The sequence below is a fragment of the Balearica regulorum genome, chromosome 5, assembly GCF_011004875.1.
Source record: "Balearica regulorum gibbericeps isolate bBalReg1 chromosome 5, bBalReg1.pri, whole genome shotgun sequence".
Taxonomy (NCBI): Eukaryota; Metazoa; Chordata; class Aves; order Gruiformes; family Gruidae; genus Balearica; species Balearica regulorum.
Genome location: NC_046188.1, coordinates 68,581,381 through 68,598,705, shown reverse-complemented (window position 1 = coordinate 68,598,705; position 17,325 = coordinate 68,581,381). Strand labels below are relative to the sequence as shown.

At 43.8% G+C, this 17,325-nt stretch overlaps 1 protein-coding gene across 2 annotated transcripts; it reads left to right on the top strand.

Moving 5' to 3' along the window:
• The first annotated feature begins 3,160 nt into the window (after positions 1–3,160).
• On the top strand, positions 3,161–11,345 carry LMO2 (LIM domain only 2). Of its 2 annotated transcripts, none has more exons than XM_075755426.1 (4): positions 3,161–3,425; positions 3,699–3,831; positions 7,529–7,744; positions 10,338–11,345. In XM_075755426.1, the coding sequence occupies exons 1-4, from the start codon at positions 3,419–3,421 to the stop codon at positions 10,555–10,557; spliced, it is 576 nt and encodes a 191-aa protein (XP_075611541.1). In that variant the 5' UTR covers positions 3,161–3,418; the 3' UTR covers positions 10,558–11,345. The 2 variants fall into 2 exon arrangements, with proteins under 2 accessions (XP_075611541.1, XP_075611539.1); XM_075755424.1 differs by having other exon boundaries at positions 3,654–3,831.
• Positions 11,346–17,325: the final 5,980 nt, after the last annotated feature.

The window sequence follows — 17,325 nt, the reverse complement described above, 5'->3', positions numbered from 1 at the left end:
GTCGGCACCACCAATTCCAGCGCTGAATAACGCTTTGTCTTCGGGAACGTTATTCAGCGGGAGGCAAAAGTAAATCAACAGCCAATTCTGCTGAGGGAAGTAAACATTTGCAGATGGGAAAATTGAGGCAAAGAGTTATTAAGAGACTTGCTCAAGGTGAAAAAAAGAAGTTGCTCTTGGTTACTGGTCATCTCTTCTGGTGGGACACAAGAGTCCTCGGCTGGAAATGCCAAATTTCACTGTCCAGAGCAAGAGTTTATTATATGTAAACTCAGTAAAGGAAAACTGATTTGTCCCAGAAAAGTATACGTCTTTGTTCCTCAAAGGCGTTGGAAGATGCAGCTCTTGGTTAGCATGCTGAGGACCTTCTTGCTGGGCTTTTCGTTGTGAGTCCAGTGGGAACCACCACTAAATGCCAGCACAGAAATGTGAAGAAAAGGTTCTTCCAGAAATGCCACTGGGGCAAAACACCTCCCCAGCAGTTTATAGACACCCATCACACCAGGCCAGGACACTGCTTCTTGGCAGCTTCAGTTTTACCTCCTGCACAACCACGTTTTTGGTTTTTGAAACCCAACCTGATGCACGGTGTTGCCTGCTGTCTTTGCTCTGTGGTTTGTTCGAGAGACCCTGACAACTGTAATCCTTGCGCCGCGTTTTCTGATTACTCTTTGTCTAAGCAGATCGAGCTCGAGCACTGTCCCATTAAGCACGGTGGAGCAACACATTTATTGTGTTACGTACCAGCAAATTAACGGGTTTTTTTTTCACTTTTCTTCGCTCATGACTTTTCCTAGCGTCTCTCCTTCACAGGAAAGAGAAAAAACAAGAAATAATTGTGCAGTTTTGATTACAATTCTTTTTAGACGAGGAGACAGGTGGCATCTGCAGGAGCATGGAGTGATCCCAGCACTATCACAAGTACCAGGCTTAGAGATCTGACTTTTTCTAGGATCTGACTGAAAAGCATGACAATAAACCGCACACAAATTGTCCTCTTCAGCTTCTTTATTGCACGCCGTTCCACTGGTTTTATGCAGAAAAGCTTTCTGCAGGTTAAGGGACTGATCTTGCAAAGCAGAAAGCGTTCTTGGTCTGTCCAGCGATGCGTGTGCTCAGCTATGGATATGAGAAATATCTCATCAGCTTCAGGGAGGTTATCTGCTAGCCCTGAGGCAGCCTGACCAAAGCAAGGAATGATGAGTGTTCCAAAAGCTTAAAAAATGATATTTTCCAATAATCATTGGTCACTGCGTAAGTCCTCATTTTTATGCTGTTTTTCTAAGGAATTAAGTAATTCCTTGTGTGTCAATGTTGATGTTTTTGTCCCTCAGCAAAACTTTTGAACAAGCTGATCTCTTTTAGATAGACAAAGGGACAGAGGTCTTAAATATATGAATTTCCTTTAAATTTTGGAAAAATAAATAGAAGGGAGGCAGCATGCCAGTATGTCTATAGTGTCTGCACTACACATCTGAAACTAGAAAATTTACCTGGCATTATGGAATTGTTCACATTATGCCGTCAGGAGCTATTCAGAATATGATTACCCCAATCATCAGGGCAATTTTGACTCAGAATTTAAACTTTATTAAACCTTGAGACACAAAGCCAGGAGAAACCAAGCTCATCAAAATGTCTTTTAACATATTCGAAGTCCTTGTGCATGTTTTTGATCCACCTTGAATTTTAATATTTGACTTTTTTAAACCAACTTAATAAAGTTCCTAGCAGATTTTTTTTTTTTTTTTTTTTTTTGGGGGGGGGGGAAGGTGGGTTCTTGCAATAGTTTAATTATTCAGTCTTCTGGAAAGGTTTACATTTTACTTTTCTGATCACAGTGTAAATACATAAGAAATGAAATAGTCATCATATAATTCAGTCCTGTCTGCAAAACCTAACAAAAGAGCCTTTTCCTTTAACTGAAGTAAGAGTGACAGTCATACTGTAATAGCTTAAAATACATCGGAGAGAATGTTTTTAAAGAATAAGAAAGATGTGCTCTAATGACCAGTGATGGCTCTAAAGTATTGCAAGAGCTTGGTTCAAAGCCCCTTGAAATGAATAACAGTCCTTCTGCTGACATTACTAATCTTTGAATCGGGCTCATTAATGTATTGCAGATATTATGTCCCTAGCTGCCAAAAAGCTGAAAAAATTAGCATGTAGTCATAAAAATAGACATCAATACATTTATCTGCTGGGAATTAATATAGAAGTTAAGTATTTCTAGTACTATTCACTAGTGCTTTATTACAGATATTTTCTTACTGTTTTTAAAGGAATTAACAGGGCAAGCAGTTCATCTCCTGCAGAACTCTGCCTCCAGGAGCGGCCAGTATCTAATGCCACAGAGACTGGGAAATGCTATAATTGCCGTAATAGTTTTCACTCTGGCATTGTAAATCAGTCCTTTCCGGGATGTGTCGTGCTGATGGAGAGGAGGAAGGGTATGTATGTGGGGAAATAGAGATAGTCAGGCAAGACTTTCCCATCTTTAGCTTCTCTGTGATTAATTACAGATCGATACTTCGTACTCTCTGGCTTTTATAGCTCATTAACATCAAATGGTGTCAAGATATAAATTTTGTTATATTGCTTGCCAAGAACTAGGGGACGTCTGGAAGCAGACACCCGTAAATGTTCGCGAGCTGATATAAATGAGACACGATTCAGTTGACTGATTTGAATCCTAGGTAGAAAATAATACTTAGGTTCTTTACCTGTGGATCTCGAAGAACCGCACAAAAATATGCGTGCGTGTGGGCATACATATATATATATGTAAGAGACCGAGAGGGAGAGGAGAGAGACCGTGACTGTCGCTTCGGTCCTGCGTGGAGCTGAGAAGAGGCCACTAACACGGAACCAGGCACTTATTTTTTTCCAGCCCTTGGGATCATTTTCGGGTTGCCCACCTACCTGAGCCCCCCCGAGCACTTCCCACCGAGGAAGTGTTAGTAAATGCCCTTGTAATGCGAAAACGCATCGTCAGCTCCCAGCCCCGGCTCTGGGGAGCCCCAGCTCTGTCTCTTTAAGAAACCCAGCGAGTCGTGATGCTGCTGTTTGTATTGCTAAATCCCCAGAGTCCAGTTAAGAAACGGGCAGCTGTCTCTTTAAGTGTGATTTCCTTCTATTGTATTTGAATCGTGATCAGGAAAAAGGAAATGAAACCAGAGACCCGGGGCTGAGCCACGGAGTAATCATAATAATAATGCTGCTGCTCTCCCCATTCGCACCATATCCACCCGGCTCCAGAGCATGTTCAGAGCTGCCCGGGCAGAAAGCCTGAGCGGAGCCCGGGGAGCTCCGGGCTGAGGCAGCGGTGGCAGCCGAGGCAGCCGCTTCCCACCCGCCGCCGGAGCCGCAGCCGCGGGAGCTGCCCCGCCGGCCGGCGCGCAGGAGGAGCGCTGCGGGGATGGGAGGTTGGTTAGAGCCCGCGGGGATGGGAGGGAGGTTGGTTAGAGCCCGCGGGGATGGGAGGGAGGTTGGTTAAAGCCCGCGGGGATGGGAGGGAGGTTGGTTAGAGCCTGCGGGGTGGGAGGTTAGAGCCTGCGGGGCAGCCCTGCGGAGCCAGAGCCCGGCGGCAGAGCAGCAGCCCCAGCCCATATTTCTTTCTCTTTCTCTCTCGCTCTCTCTCTTTGGTGTTGCAGGAGGAAATCCTGTGAATGTCATTGGGGGGCGGAGGGGGAACTCAGCTGGTGAAAAGGCTTCGAGAGCAGACAGCCTTTGCGGGGGCAGCGGGGGCAGATCCCACCACAGGCACGCTACAAAGGAACAATCCCTGCCAATGTCATCGGCCATCGAGAGGAAAAGCCTCGATCCTTCCGAGTAAGTGGCCTCTTTTTCTACCCGGCTCCCCCCACCCGTCCCCGTGAGCCTTTCGATGGCCACTCACCCTCCCCACCGGAGCCACTTCACCGGCTCCGCCGCCACCGGCATTGTGTGCCCGGCAGACCCCATCCCGGCGGCGGGGAGGGGGGGGGCTCGGCAGCACCCCCCGCCGCTCCTTTTCACGCCCCCCCGCCCCTTCCCTTCCCCTCCCGGCCGTACCGGCGGAGCCGCCAGCCGCGCCGAGCCGCACCGGGGGCAGCGGGCACCGAGCACCGGCGGCCGGGCTGCCCCAGCCCCCGCGCCTCCCCCCGCTGCTCCTTGCGGCGGCCCCGGCCCCGTGGTGGTGGGGGGAGCTGGCGGTGGGGTGTAGGTTGACGAGAGCTCCCCGAGTTGCGGGAAAGACCAGCCGGGAGCAGCCTCCGGGCGCAGAGAGGCGGCAAACACCCCCCCTCCACCCCCGGGCAGGGCATTTTCCAGCCGCTCATCCGACGCGGAGGTGCTGGGAACGGCTCCGGGAGAGGGAGAGCATCACGCTTTCCAAATCCGAAGGTGTTTTTCATTTGGAGGGAGCCTCTCTGCCCCATCTTTGATCTGCCCAACTCGCTATAGCCCATTATAGTGAAAGGTCAGAGCTGTTTCTGTGGGTGCCCAACTTCCACATTTTCATACTGCAACTTTCAAGAGCTTGTATAAACTGCTTTGGTGGGGGCAGGGTGTTCTGCAAAGGACATTTGATTGACGGGATGTAGAAGATGAGAATTTCCCTCCCTGGGTTTTCCACTCGGGTAAGGGACGGGCTCTCGTGTCCTGATCCAGGCTTTCGGGCTGTGCTCCGCAGCGGTCCATGCAGGCATCCCGCTGGCAAGAGGGTTGGTAACTCTGCATAAAACCAGAGTCATTTCAGCTCTGTGCATGCTAATAACTGCAGTTATGCTTGTCTGGAATCATGATAAGAGAGAAGAAAAAAAATATTATAAAATCTCCATTTTCAGATAACACTTAAAACATTGCTCTCAGTAAACTTGAGTCATTCGTGGTTTGTTTCCTGTGAGATACTAAAAATGCCATCGCTTAAAACCTCGAGTGAACATATGGGAACTGTTTCTTTCGGGGATTAAATCAATTCATTCCATGTCACATCTGATGTTTTATATGTTTCTCTTATTCGATACTGCTTTTTAAGAACCTGTAATCCAAGCTCCTAGGTGTATGACGTCCAGGTTTCAACTACAGAGTTTTAGTAATATTTATTTATTTACCTACCTTGTGTTCTAGTGACTTAAGTGCTGGCTTAGAGATCTATGGACATCAAAAACCTAATGCGTAAACCAGCAATTCTGTTCTGCATAAACATCCGTCAGGCTGTTCCAGAGTTCAGGGCTTTCAGAGAGCCCTGGCTTGTGATTCCTGAACACCCGTAAGATGAAATATTTTGGGGTACACCTGAAGTTTCAAATAATGTATAATAACGCATAATCATGTGCGTTTCCTTCTATTGGAAGTCTCTCAGAAGTTGTCAGAGTGGAGCCCACACGTCAGGAAAGGCACTATGAAGCCCAAAAGAATAAACTTCGAAAAACTAGGGCCTAATCACATACAGAGTTCCCCATGATTTTAACAAAAACTCGCAGGACGGAAAGCTGGTGGGAGGGGGACGTTATGACACAACTTGCAGGGCACAGCAGTTTAAACTTAGAAGAGTGAAAACCAGAACAGAACATAACCAGATAATATCTTAGGGCTCAGCTTGCCTGAATAAAAACTGCAGGATCAGTTTCTCAGCACAGAAGTTCTTGACCAGCAGTCGTTTCTCCCTGCTGAAGAAAGTAATTTTTGCTCTGAAAACCGCTGACCCAGTAAATAAGCTGTAGTAATATAATTTTTTCCCGTTGCCTGCTGGAAACTGGGAGCAGCCTGATCCTTCTCCATCAGTGTGGGTCTCCTTGGGCCCCACCAGCCTCAGGGAGGACAGACCAGAGACAGAAACAAAGCGCTGAGGGACTCCGTGCTAGAGCGAGAACTCGATAACGTATGAAAAAACCATGGGGCTCCACTCTACCAGCTATTGAGAACCTTGGTCATGATGCGGTGAAGGATAAATGTGCAAATTTATGCCTTCCTTGTCTCCAGCCACAGGTTTAAAATTAAGCAGGTGCTTAAAGGATTGATCCGATAGTCTTTTTATTAACTTCCCTGGGGTTTGGATGAGGTCCGCGGTGGCAGCACCAGGTCGCTGCAAACCTTGCAGACCTGAGCTCAGGCGCCTTTCTTTTAATTTTTTGCTGATCTTGGTTTTTTGGCAGAACTCGTAAAATTACACAAAAAGGCAAAGAAGAGAAGTCCTTAAGAAAGTAGCTTTGAAGAAAATTATTGCTTTATCCCCAGGTATCACCAGAACCATCCTAGATTTCAGAGCTTTTTAAAAAGGGAAAAAAATAAAGTGCGTGAATAGTCAGTGCTAATATCACAATAAAGATTTGTGCCAGTTTTCACGCAGGGATGTGTAAATCCCAAATAATAGTTTGGCATAGACCCATCCCAGGGGATTCATGTCCTTAGCTGAAGGAAAAAAAGTAACAAGAGGTAAAATTCTGGCTCTATTAAAAACAGCAGCAAAACTTAAACCAGTTGGGCAACAGTCTCATCTGTTGTATTTATTCATTTCATGCTGTTCAGAGAAATGACATCCCCAGACTTAGTCTTCAAATTTACGTTTCCCAACAGAAAGTCGACTGCATGTAAAATCCCTCAGGAGCCTTTTCTAGTCCTTTAGCCCTTGGTGAGCCCGAAATTCCCTTTGCTTCCAGCAGCACTAACAGTCCGGGCTTGCGAGCTCAGGTTTATAATATGTGCTCATATATTTTTGGGTTCATGCATGGCCGCTTTATGGTGCTGCTGGGGTTCTTCGGTAAGTTATAGGTAAATTCAGAGGTTGTCTGTGTGGATTAGGTCACTTACAGTTGCTTATAGGTAAATCTTAAAAATCTGGTTGGGAGACACCCCACCCACCCACCCCCCCCCATTTTTAAATGAAATTTAAAGCATCACTACATGTTGTGGACAAAACAGAATTATTTGAAAATGTGAAGAATATAGTAAGAACTCCTAAGACTTTGTGGTTGTCGGTCTGCACAGGCACAACCAGCATTTCTACGAAATGGTGAATCCAGGCAGCTTTTTGATTGTACCTTTGAAAAAGCACAATCTTTAATCATGTTAGAATCATGTTATGGGAAATGTATTTCTTTTAGAAGAAGTCCATGGATTGAGACACATGACTGAGCAATTCATGTCCTGTCCAGTAGAAGAAAAATGATGTATCTACACAGATACCAATGTCCTAGTAAAGTAGTAGATGCCTTTACAGTAATGAATACACACGGGTGATACACAGATTGTCACGTTTATGCATTATTCTTTGAAGATAAATAAATTAGTTGGCAAATTTTGGAATTTTTTTTAAAGTCTTTAAATTTAAGTTGTTCATTTTTATTTTGAAGCAAAAGAAGAGCGAAGTCCTGCTCCCTCTGATGTTAGAAGGATAAACCATTTACTCCGCTGGGAGAAAAAAACTGAGGCTGTAATCCCTGTTCTAACTTGACCAATCTTGTCTTTTGTTTTTCCTTTTCCTTCTTCCCACGTGGTTGCTTTCAAAGTCCATTTTCCTTCTCCAACAATTCTTTCATTCCCCCAGGGAGCCGGTGGATGAAGTCCTCCAAATCCCCCCTTCGCTGCTGACATGCGGCGGTTGCCAGCAGAACATCGGGGACCGCTATTTCCTGAAAGCCATCGATCAGTACTGGCACGAAGACTGCCTCAGCTGCGACCTGTGCGGGTGCAGGCTCGGAGAAGTGGGGAGACGGTTGTATTACAAACTGGGCAGAAAACTCTGCAGAAGGGACTATCTGAGGTACACAACCCACTCGTTCCACCCTTGCCCCGCCCCCCCTTCTTTCTATCATTTCAGCTTTGCTTAGTCATTGGATTGGTATAGCTAGCGAGCAAAGATCCATAAAGAATTCATTTTTGATTACTCTTCAATGTAAAGCCTGACGGCACCCACAGTTGTAAGGCAGCACCATTTGATTGCAAGCTCGGGTTTACAATATGGGCTCATGTATTTTTGGGGTTCGTGCGCAGATGCTTTATGGTGCTCCTGGGGTTCTTCAGTAAGTTATAGATAAATCCAGAGGTTGTCTGTGTTGATTAGGTCACTTAAGAGTTGTTTATAGGTTAAATCTTAAAAATCTTGTGGGGAAAAAAAAAACCAACCCTTTTTTTTTAATGAAAATTAAAGCATTGCTACATGTTGTGCACAAAAGAGAACTATTTGAAAATGTGAAAAATATAGTAAGAACTCTCAGGACTTTGGGGTCGTTGGCATCCACCAGTCTGTACAGATATAGCCCGATAGCTCCAGGCGAAGCGTGCAGCATCAGCGTGGGATTCTGGCAAGTAGAAATTGGGGAAAGATGATGAATTTCAGCAAGCTCCCCCTGAGCTGACAGTGAACCGATTCCACCAAATGGCTTTCAGTGGCTCCGTGCTTCTCCAAGGATCGGCTTGGAGCTGAAATGTATCTAAAACCAGGGTGCCAAGATCGGTGCCTGATGAAAGATCATTAGTTCTCTCATTTAGGAGCACGGTATCCAAGGTAACCGAATTAAATTCATTTTCCTGATGCGGTAATATCAGGTCTAGAAGAGATGCTCGATTCCCCTAGCCAGCAGGGCTGCTCGGTGTCTGAAGTTGCTGCCTTTTATTCACCGATTGATCCCTGTCTTTTTCTGCATGGTTGGGAAAGTTATCTGGGACACTTCAAGCAGAAAGAGGCAATGTGCTGAATGTTTATTGCAAAGCTACAGCCAGCACAGGAGAGTTTGATCGCGCTAATTTGGATCCAGTGGATTTTTAGTGTTCTTAAGTCTGGACCTGAATAGACAAGAATTAGATCCTACAAATGCTTTTGTTACAGGTATTTTCATTAATATCTCTCTGCCTATTTGCTTTGCCAAAATTTGTAAATAGAAGGATTAAATTGAGATTAAGATATTTCATGAAAATTGGTCACAAAGGCTCTTTATATTCTTGATTACAATTCAAGTGAATTGATCTTTGCCGTGCTGGTTCTGTACCATTTCTTCTAATGGATCCCTAATGTGTTACCTTACTGAAGGCTAATTTACCTGCCAATAAAAACTAACCCAAAATCTCAGTGGAGTTCCTAATTATGGTGTCCCTGAGCTTTACTGATGGGAATTTTGCTAAGCAGAAACAGAGCTCTGCTAATGGGACCGCTCGGAAACACTCTGCATATACAACAGTCCAGCAACGATCCAATGTTAATTACACTTTCCAAACACTTTTCATCTTCATTTATGTATTTTCTTGCAGTAAAAGTCAACGTTTTTATTTATTTAATAATGCAACATATACTATCCTCCCTTATTAATGAAATATTTTGCAACCTTTGTGTAACCTGAGGATTACTTTTGTTGGGCAGAAGTAAACACTGACATCTCCTGGTAGACGAAAGAAATGTCTTTTTCCCTTAAAGATCTCTTAATTTAGTGGGCATCCTTTTCCCAGTTCAGAAGATGATATGAAGCAGTCACAGCATATGTAAGAAAAGTGTAGGAGGTGGAAAAACTCTTTCCAGAATGAGTATGGAAACATAGAAGTCAAACTCAATAGGTGTATATAATGAGCAAGCAATACGTAGCATTTCTCCCTCCTTTTAAGAAAATAAATATATGTATTCCTGCTTATTAATTAATGATTTGACTAACAAACTCTGTAGCCAGCAGACTGCACAGGAGGCTGGCGTTCACACATAGCCGAGTATGTCGCACTGCTCCAGCTGACTGGAGGGGAATATGTATCTAGCGCATTCGTTAGAGGCTCCTTTAATACATCATGATCTCAGCAGGGTTTTCAATGTGGATTAAAGAGCGGTCCAGATCATAAAATTGTTTGGGCTAGCATAAATATCTAGAAAGTCTTAGCATGTATCCATCTGAGTGACTTCATGGATATAGAAACAGTTGGGTTTGAAAGAATCTCCGACGTGGAGGCAACGACAAGAGGCAGGGGAGTCTTAGCCCATGGCTCGTGTCAACTCCTTTCTGCAAACTACAATAGCAATAGCTGAAGATAGGCCACAACTGATCGCAGAAGTGGAAGTATTAGCATGGCACAACTTTATGCTATGATCTGGGGAACCTTTACTCCTCCTGAAGCTGCTCAGTAATTCAGGGTAAGGTCATTGATCAGAGAAGTCAATTATATTGAAAATAGGTGAGGGCCTTGGACTTTCTACTTCAATTTTTGGTATTGCAAAGTTTAGAATTCTGCTTGGCAGTTTTCCATGTGACCTCCATCTAGCTTGGCAATACTACGACTGATGGATCAAGGCACTGATGTTGTGTTCTTGTTTTGATTTGGTTTTCCCCATCTCCCCAGCAAAGGAACTTCTGCTTACTTCTCTGCTGTTGTTGTTTTAGGCTCTTTGGCCAAGATGGCCTCTGCGCCTCCTGCGACAAGCGAATCCGGGCTTACGAGATGACCATGCGAGTGAAGGACAAAGTGTATCACCTTGAATGCTTCAAATGTGCTGCCTGCCAGAAACATTTCTGTGTTGGGGACAGATACCTCCTCATCAACTCGGACATAGTATGTGAACAGGACATCTACGAGTGGACTAAGATAAATGGAATGATCTAGCAAAGACATGCCTCATAGTCTATAAAAGACATCTCATGGGCGACACCGATGCATAGCTGCAGTGAGGAGATCATCACTTGAGCTATGGGCTTTGTCTAAAATGGGGGGAAAATACCACGGAGTCGGCCCTTTGGTGGCAGTGCTACGTAGAATCTAAACTACATATAGGTGAAGAAGGGAGACCGAAGCAATAGTAGATAGACTGACTTCTGTTCACAAAGGCGTATGGACAATAACTGACATCAGCCATGTAGGCGAGAGTTGGGGAACAAACGCAACCCGATAATGAATTCTCATAACTGGAAAAAGAGTAGGGACTTCTGTAAAGAGATGTTATGACTTTGTCACCTGCAGACTAGGATTGTGCAATTGAATTTTCTTTTCGTCTTGTTTTAGTTACTGAGTTTAGATGACAGCTCCTAATGTAGACATGAGGAAGAACACTGGAAGAAAAGGGCCATCACTTACATGGTCATTCTATACGGCCTTACACATTGGGTAGGAGAGAAAGCGGGAAAAGGGTGGGAGTTATTTTTGCATGGATATTTTTTTTTCTTTGAGAATGAACAGTGCATCCTCTAGTCCCAAACTCTTCTTTAAAAAAAATCCTGCTGAATAGTTGTTTTCAGGCACTGCTGTTTCAAGATGAGATGTTCCACAGATCATTTCTATACAAATATAAATCTAAAGAGTTGTTCAACTATTTTATTAACTTAGATTATATCGATAAAATATTTGTTGTGTGTAGTAAGACTCTGCAGCTTTAATAAAAATAACAGAAGATTTGAGTGTTGTTACTTCTTTTTTTTTTTTTTTTTTTTGGAGTTGGACTGGGTTTTTTGTTTCTATTGCTTATTTTATTTTTTGTAGCAGGGTTTCTACACTTTGCCTACGGCTGCTGCCCGCTGGATCCACTTAAGGTTGCTTTTCAAAGCAGTAATTTGAGAACACTGAGGTCCCAGTAAGCTTTGTAGAGTTCGTCATGATAAGGAGAAATTAGATCATGTTGTGTGACGCTAAGGCTCTTTGGTGTTTATGAGGATGTTTTGAGGCTGGCGGTCCACAGAAAAATCCATTTGCATGTTACTTCACAACAAAGACAGAGGCTATCTGATCTCAGAGGAGACCATGTAAGATTAGGGTCTCCTAGAAAGGTAACTCATCCTGATTTTGCTCTGGATTATTGAATCAAGTATAATATCACTAGAGTAAACCAATACTTGCTAGTATTTAGAAAGAATGAAGTTCAGAGCCTTTCCTGCAAAGACTGTCACCACATGCTTCTTAAGCAAAAGGCAGTTTCTTAGCATTACAGCAATAAGAAGGTGAGAAGTACACCTGGTCAGGCAAAAGTAGACATTCGGTATCTTACTCCCACAGAGACAAGTGGAAGATGTTGGGGCAAGCAGGCAGTGACCTCCGCATGAAGCCTTTCCAGCTTGCGGGAAGGTCCAGTAAGCTTTGTGTGACCTTGTCTTCAGAGCCTTCTGCTTAACACCAGCCCACAGTCCCATTCTCCCCGAGTTTGCCCAGTCCCTTTTTTTTTGACTCTTTGGCCTCCATAAAGGCCCAAAGCGATGGTTTTCACGGTTTAATTCTACACTGTGTTTATTTCAAAACCTGTTGCTTCCTTGGTTGACCACCATATTGTGAGAGATAATGAATGGTCATCTCCTATCACCTTTTTTTTCTGCTATTTTTGACTTTAAAGACCTATGTCATATTCTCCCCAACTTGTTTTTTCTGTGATGAATAGTCTAAGTTCCTTCCTGCACGAAAGCTGTTTCATGCCTCTGATAATCTCTGTTTCTCATCTCTGTATGTTTTCTGGTTCTACGTTATCCTCTTTCAGAGGGTCACTAGAACTGCAAGTTGTGTTCAAAAACTGTGTACTAAAAAAAGAAAGCTTATCACACAGTCGAACACGTCTGCCTCTCCATGCAGCAGACAGCTGGCACGTCCATTCACCCCATCGGTACGAACATGCAAGGAACAGCACCTAAGCGTGTAGATATCTATTTGTCTGATTATTTTCAATAAACTTGTCACCTAAGGGACCTCTCATGCAAGCGGCAGTACTGACCACAGACAACATTTTGCATTTTGCAATGGATATGCTGAGAGCTTTTTATCTTTGCTTTTGTTGTCACAACTAGCGTTATTACCGGTGAAATTGGAAACTATACATAAGGAGATCATGCTTGAAAAGTATAGTTTGAGGGCTCTGTGATTTAGCTCTTCTCAAGTTATATGCTGACCTCTGGAGGCCACAGGCAGCTGGTCATAACTATAATTCTTAGCCTAAAATGTATCCCTGCCAGCACAGGCAAGAAATCTATGTACCCATGGAAAATACAGCTATCATCTCTCTTCACTCTCAGTGGCTCCTTGCAAATATTTGGACCAGCTAGAACTAAAGTGTCACTATCCCTGTTGGTTTCCCCAGCTTGGTGGATGTAACCAGGATGCTACCGCAAAGTGCGGGCGCACGATCGTTCTTCAGGTCGGTGCATGGGAGCACATACACGCAGTGAGCCCTGCATCACCAGACAAGGTAGTACTGAGAACTTCATGGCAGATGCCTTTAAAGCTTTCCAGGTCATCATGCCCTGCCACGTCATTGCAATGTCCCTCTCAGAGTCCCTCTCCTTTCCCCGAAAAAATACACCTTGATAGCCCTATCGTATGAGCAGAGCCAAGGACTGCTTATGGCTTCACAAACATCTACTAGTCAGCGGCAAGAAAATTTTGCAGATGATGGCAATCAGCTATAAAGCTGATTTTTCTGTAGTCACACGCTAATGACGGAGACGAACAGGTACCAAAGGGAGTGTCGTATGCTGGGGACACTGGGACGCCCATCCATCCCATGGCACTGCCAGCTGAAGGGTCACTGAACGAAGACCACGCATTTCGGATCACAGGTGGCCATCTGCTGATAGTCCTGACTCTGCGAGGGGCAGTGGGAGACAAAAAGAGCTTCCCTTTGACAAAGTACACCATGATTTTGACTTTTCAGAATTGCTATGAAGAGGTTTTGAGCTGCATCCTGATCTCATACAGCACGATGGCCTAACTGACTTTAAAATAACTGCAGTCACAGAGTTACACCAGCATAACGACAGCATCGATGAGGTCAGAATCAACCGAGATCATTACAGGTAAGAGTTTTGACACTTGTTCCCTAAACCCTTTCCAAGGTAGTTTTTAATGTTACTTGGGCATGCTGCAGAGCTGATTTCCACGGTTCCACCTCACAGAGAGGTTTGACTAAAAATTTAGCGTAAGGGGCCTCCTTGACATCTGGGTTGAGATTAGGTAAGAGTGTCAATAGTTCAGGGAGGCTTCGTGGTTTTGCACTAGTGCGAGCAAGATCCGTGCTTTGTTCTCACTTCAGAAAGTATTTCCTGTGTGACTGTTGGCAAGGTAGTTAAATATTCTGCCTCTCAGTTACCAGCCTGTAAAATGGAGATATCGTCACGTATTCTGTAAAATTTTTAAAGCTTCCTGATGGAAAGGAATTATTATTTTGTATAAGGTATCATTCACAGAGGAAAATACATTTTTAATCCTAAAGGAATATATTTGTAAAGGAAGGATGCTGCAGGCTCCACAGTGGATATTCTTATTTTTTTATAAGACCACCAGATTTATCTAGTGTATGTAACTTCAGAGCTGCAGCCGAACTGGAAATGACAACTTGTGCCAGAAGAAGAGCCTCCGTTTGGGCAGTAGTGTATAATTACACCAGTATAATTATACCAGTCTGTTGGTGGACTTTTCCCCGCCAGATTCCTAACTCTTATCTTCTGGATCCAGGAGGAGAGAGAAGAGATTTCTCCTGGCATAAGTGTAACCAACATTTCTCCTCCATCCTCATCTCAGGTATGTAAGGACTCTCTCCTGAAATCACAAGAAAACAGAATGTTCCAAAACCAACGGCACGAATAAAAGCAAAGATGATTTAAAGGCATAGGCAAAAAAGCAAAATAACCTGAATATGACATCAAATATGATATTCAAATGCATTGTCCTTTATATGTTTTCAATATCAGCAGTATTTTAAAAGGCATATCATCCTTCAAGATTTCCCTTCTGTCCCCATTATTCAATGTCATGGTAGGAAGATGAGAGCATTACCATCGATATCACTTTTTTAATTCCATGCCCTTGAATAAGGGCAATAAGAACCCCACATAATAGAGTTTTCAACGGAGAGAGTAAATGGGAATCGGTTGTTAATTCAATACAGGATACAGAAGCTGTATCTCCCATCTCTGTTTCTCAAGGTAATACTGTGCCTCCAATTGTCATTATACCCAAGAATCAAATTATTTGAATTCTGGACACATCAGCACAAAACCGAAGACTCCCTGCCAATTTTGTAGCCTGCTTGGAAGAGAACATCAGAGAGCATCACTCATTTATACGACTGCCAGCCTGAGACTGTAAATTCAGAAAACAAGACGGCCTCAGGTGCTGCACTTTAACACGTCTTTCTGCTCCCGACTCACTCCCCCTTGCCATCCCCATCACATACGAGGTAACATTTTATCTCTGAAAGGCAAAGCTTTCAAGCATCTGCCGGGGTGAGCATAGACTCTGTATGGCCTGAATGTGAATTGAAAATGAGACCATTAAGTATATTAATTGATAACAGCGACTTGTGACTTTGAAAGAGATTCATGACACTTGGAAAAATAATCTATAAAGATTTTTGTTGCTCTAAAAAGACAGTGCAGCATCAGCTTATTTCACTTGCAGCAGGTTCATCTCTTTTATAGAGCATACTGCACTGCAGGCAAAGGGAATTTTAATGGACGCTGGAAAAAAATGATCTATTCCTCTGTCCCATGACAAAAAAGAAACCATAAAAAGACATAGAACAGAGAGACTGAGATATGGTATCAGAAAACATTTAAGGAACTATAATTAAATCAAGATTCAGAAGTCTGTCAATGAGATGAAGATTAAACTGGCAGAAAGTTGAACCTCGTTTGAAGCAACTTGTTCCCTCTTGCTGTGGGTTGTTTTGTACCAGGCTAATGAGAAGACACATCTCTGAAGGGTTCCTAACAAAACAGCGGATCTCTGATGGTTAATTAATAAACATATTTTGTGGGAGTATACCATGTTCAGTTTAACTTTTTTCAAGTGCTTGCAAGCATTAATGCGTTAATGCATTCCTCTTTCCCTTTTTAAGCTACAAGCCCTGCTCAGTAGGTGGGGAAACTGAGGCACAAGATGAACACAACCTACTTAAAAATCACCCGGTGGCTCAGCCAAACTTCTGCGAGAGCGGAACTCAGATCTCCTGGCTTGAGCGCGACCATTCAACCACAGACCATTTGGCAACTGCTGATGAAGCAGGTATGGGTACCACATACGGTGGGGATCTCCAACACGCTCTGAACATCGGAGAACCGTCTCAAATAGCATTTTATATGGATACTTTCTATGAGTTTTACCTGACAGTGCTATACATCCCTCCCCGCATGACAGACAATCCGGTATATAAAGCTCACGCGTGTTTGCGGAATCAGGACTTAACAGCCTGTGGGGACACTTGGGCATGGGTGGTAAAACCCCAGGAACTTTGGCTAAAATAAATGCATTTGATGACATCTGTGGCTTATTCTTCAAATACAGAGAATGAGCCACCATTTCAGTCTCTGTAGCAATCCTCAAGCAATGCTTGAAGCCCCCTTAAGTCCCCTTATCTGTGTTCTTTGCCAACACCAAGGGGATGATCAAAAAACTCCTGTTAAACTGTTTCTCTATTAAAAATTTAGTTTTCAAATATTTAATTTTTTGGGGGTGAAAATCAGATCATGCATGAAAAACCCATTTAAGATTTTCAGGGAAGAGATTTTCTCTTTTTTTTAATGAAAAGGTTGAATACACTGTTTGCTGAATGCTTCCTGATCATCTCTGCTCTCTCTCTGGCATGTTTGGGTTACATTTAGACATCGGCATAACGCAGCAGAGCCTGTAACCAACTGCAAGAAGTTTGGTTTCTGTGGAGGTGCTGGAATGGGGGAGCAAGGAGGGATGCTGTGACAGCAGTGACCGGGGTAGTGGAAAGGAGCCGCTGCTTTGCAGTGTTGAGAGAGGAATAACCTTTTAAAGCCATGACCCAAGAGAATTAACTCCTTTTGCAGTCCAGTAGCTCTGTGTAGCTCTCACACGATTGCTGAGATGTTTCCTCTTCAGGGCTGTATCTTCTTGGGTCGGTTGGTGAAAGCTTGCACTAAGGAGGTTATGAAAGAAGCCTGAAAAGCGAGGCAGGCTTTTGTTTTCTTGTTTTTGGTTAATCATTGCAGCCCTCTGCCTAAAAGACAAAAAAGTAAAAGCGTGTGTCTTGCATGAAAGCTACCGCAAATGTTTGCCAGGCTATTCACGGCAAAAAAAGATCTGGAAGCAGGGGTGCAGCAGACCAGAAACCAGCACCTGAGATACAAGTAAGGAGGCAAAAGCCCCTGGATATACCAGCTGAGAGTTTCGAAGAGCTTATTTGTAACCGACTGACGATCCTCATGTTAGTGAAATGCTGCATAAGGACTCCTGCTGTCTGTATGTAGCTTCCACAGCGTAAGATGTCAGTGACAAGATGTATTTTCCTTTTCTACGGCAATAGAATTGGATGCTTGTTAGTATAGGGAGTAGCTTTTCAACCATGACAGCCCTTGACTTCAGTCTCCAGCCTTCTGACTTTTTTAGACCCCTGATTCTAGGCTGGGATTAGGGGTTTGGTTTTCTTCTCTCCTC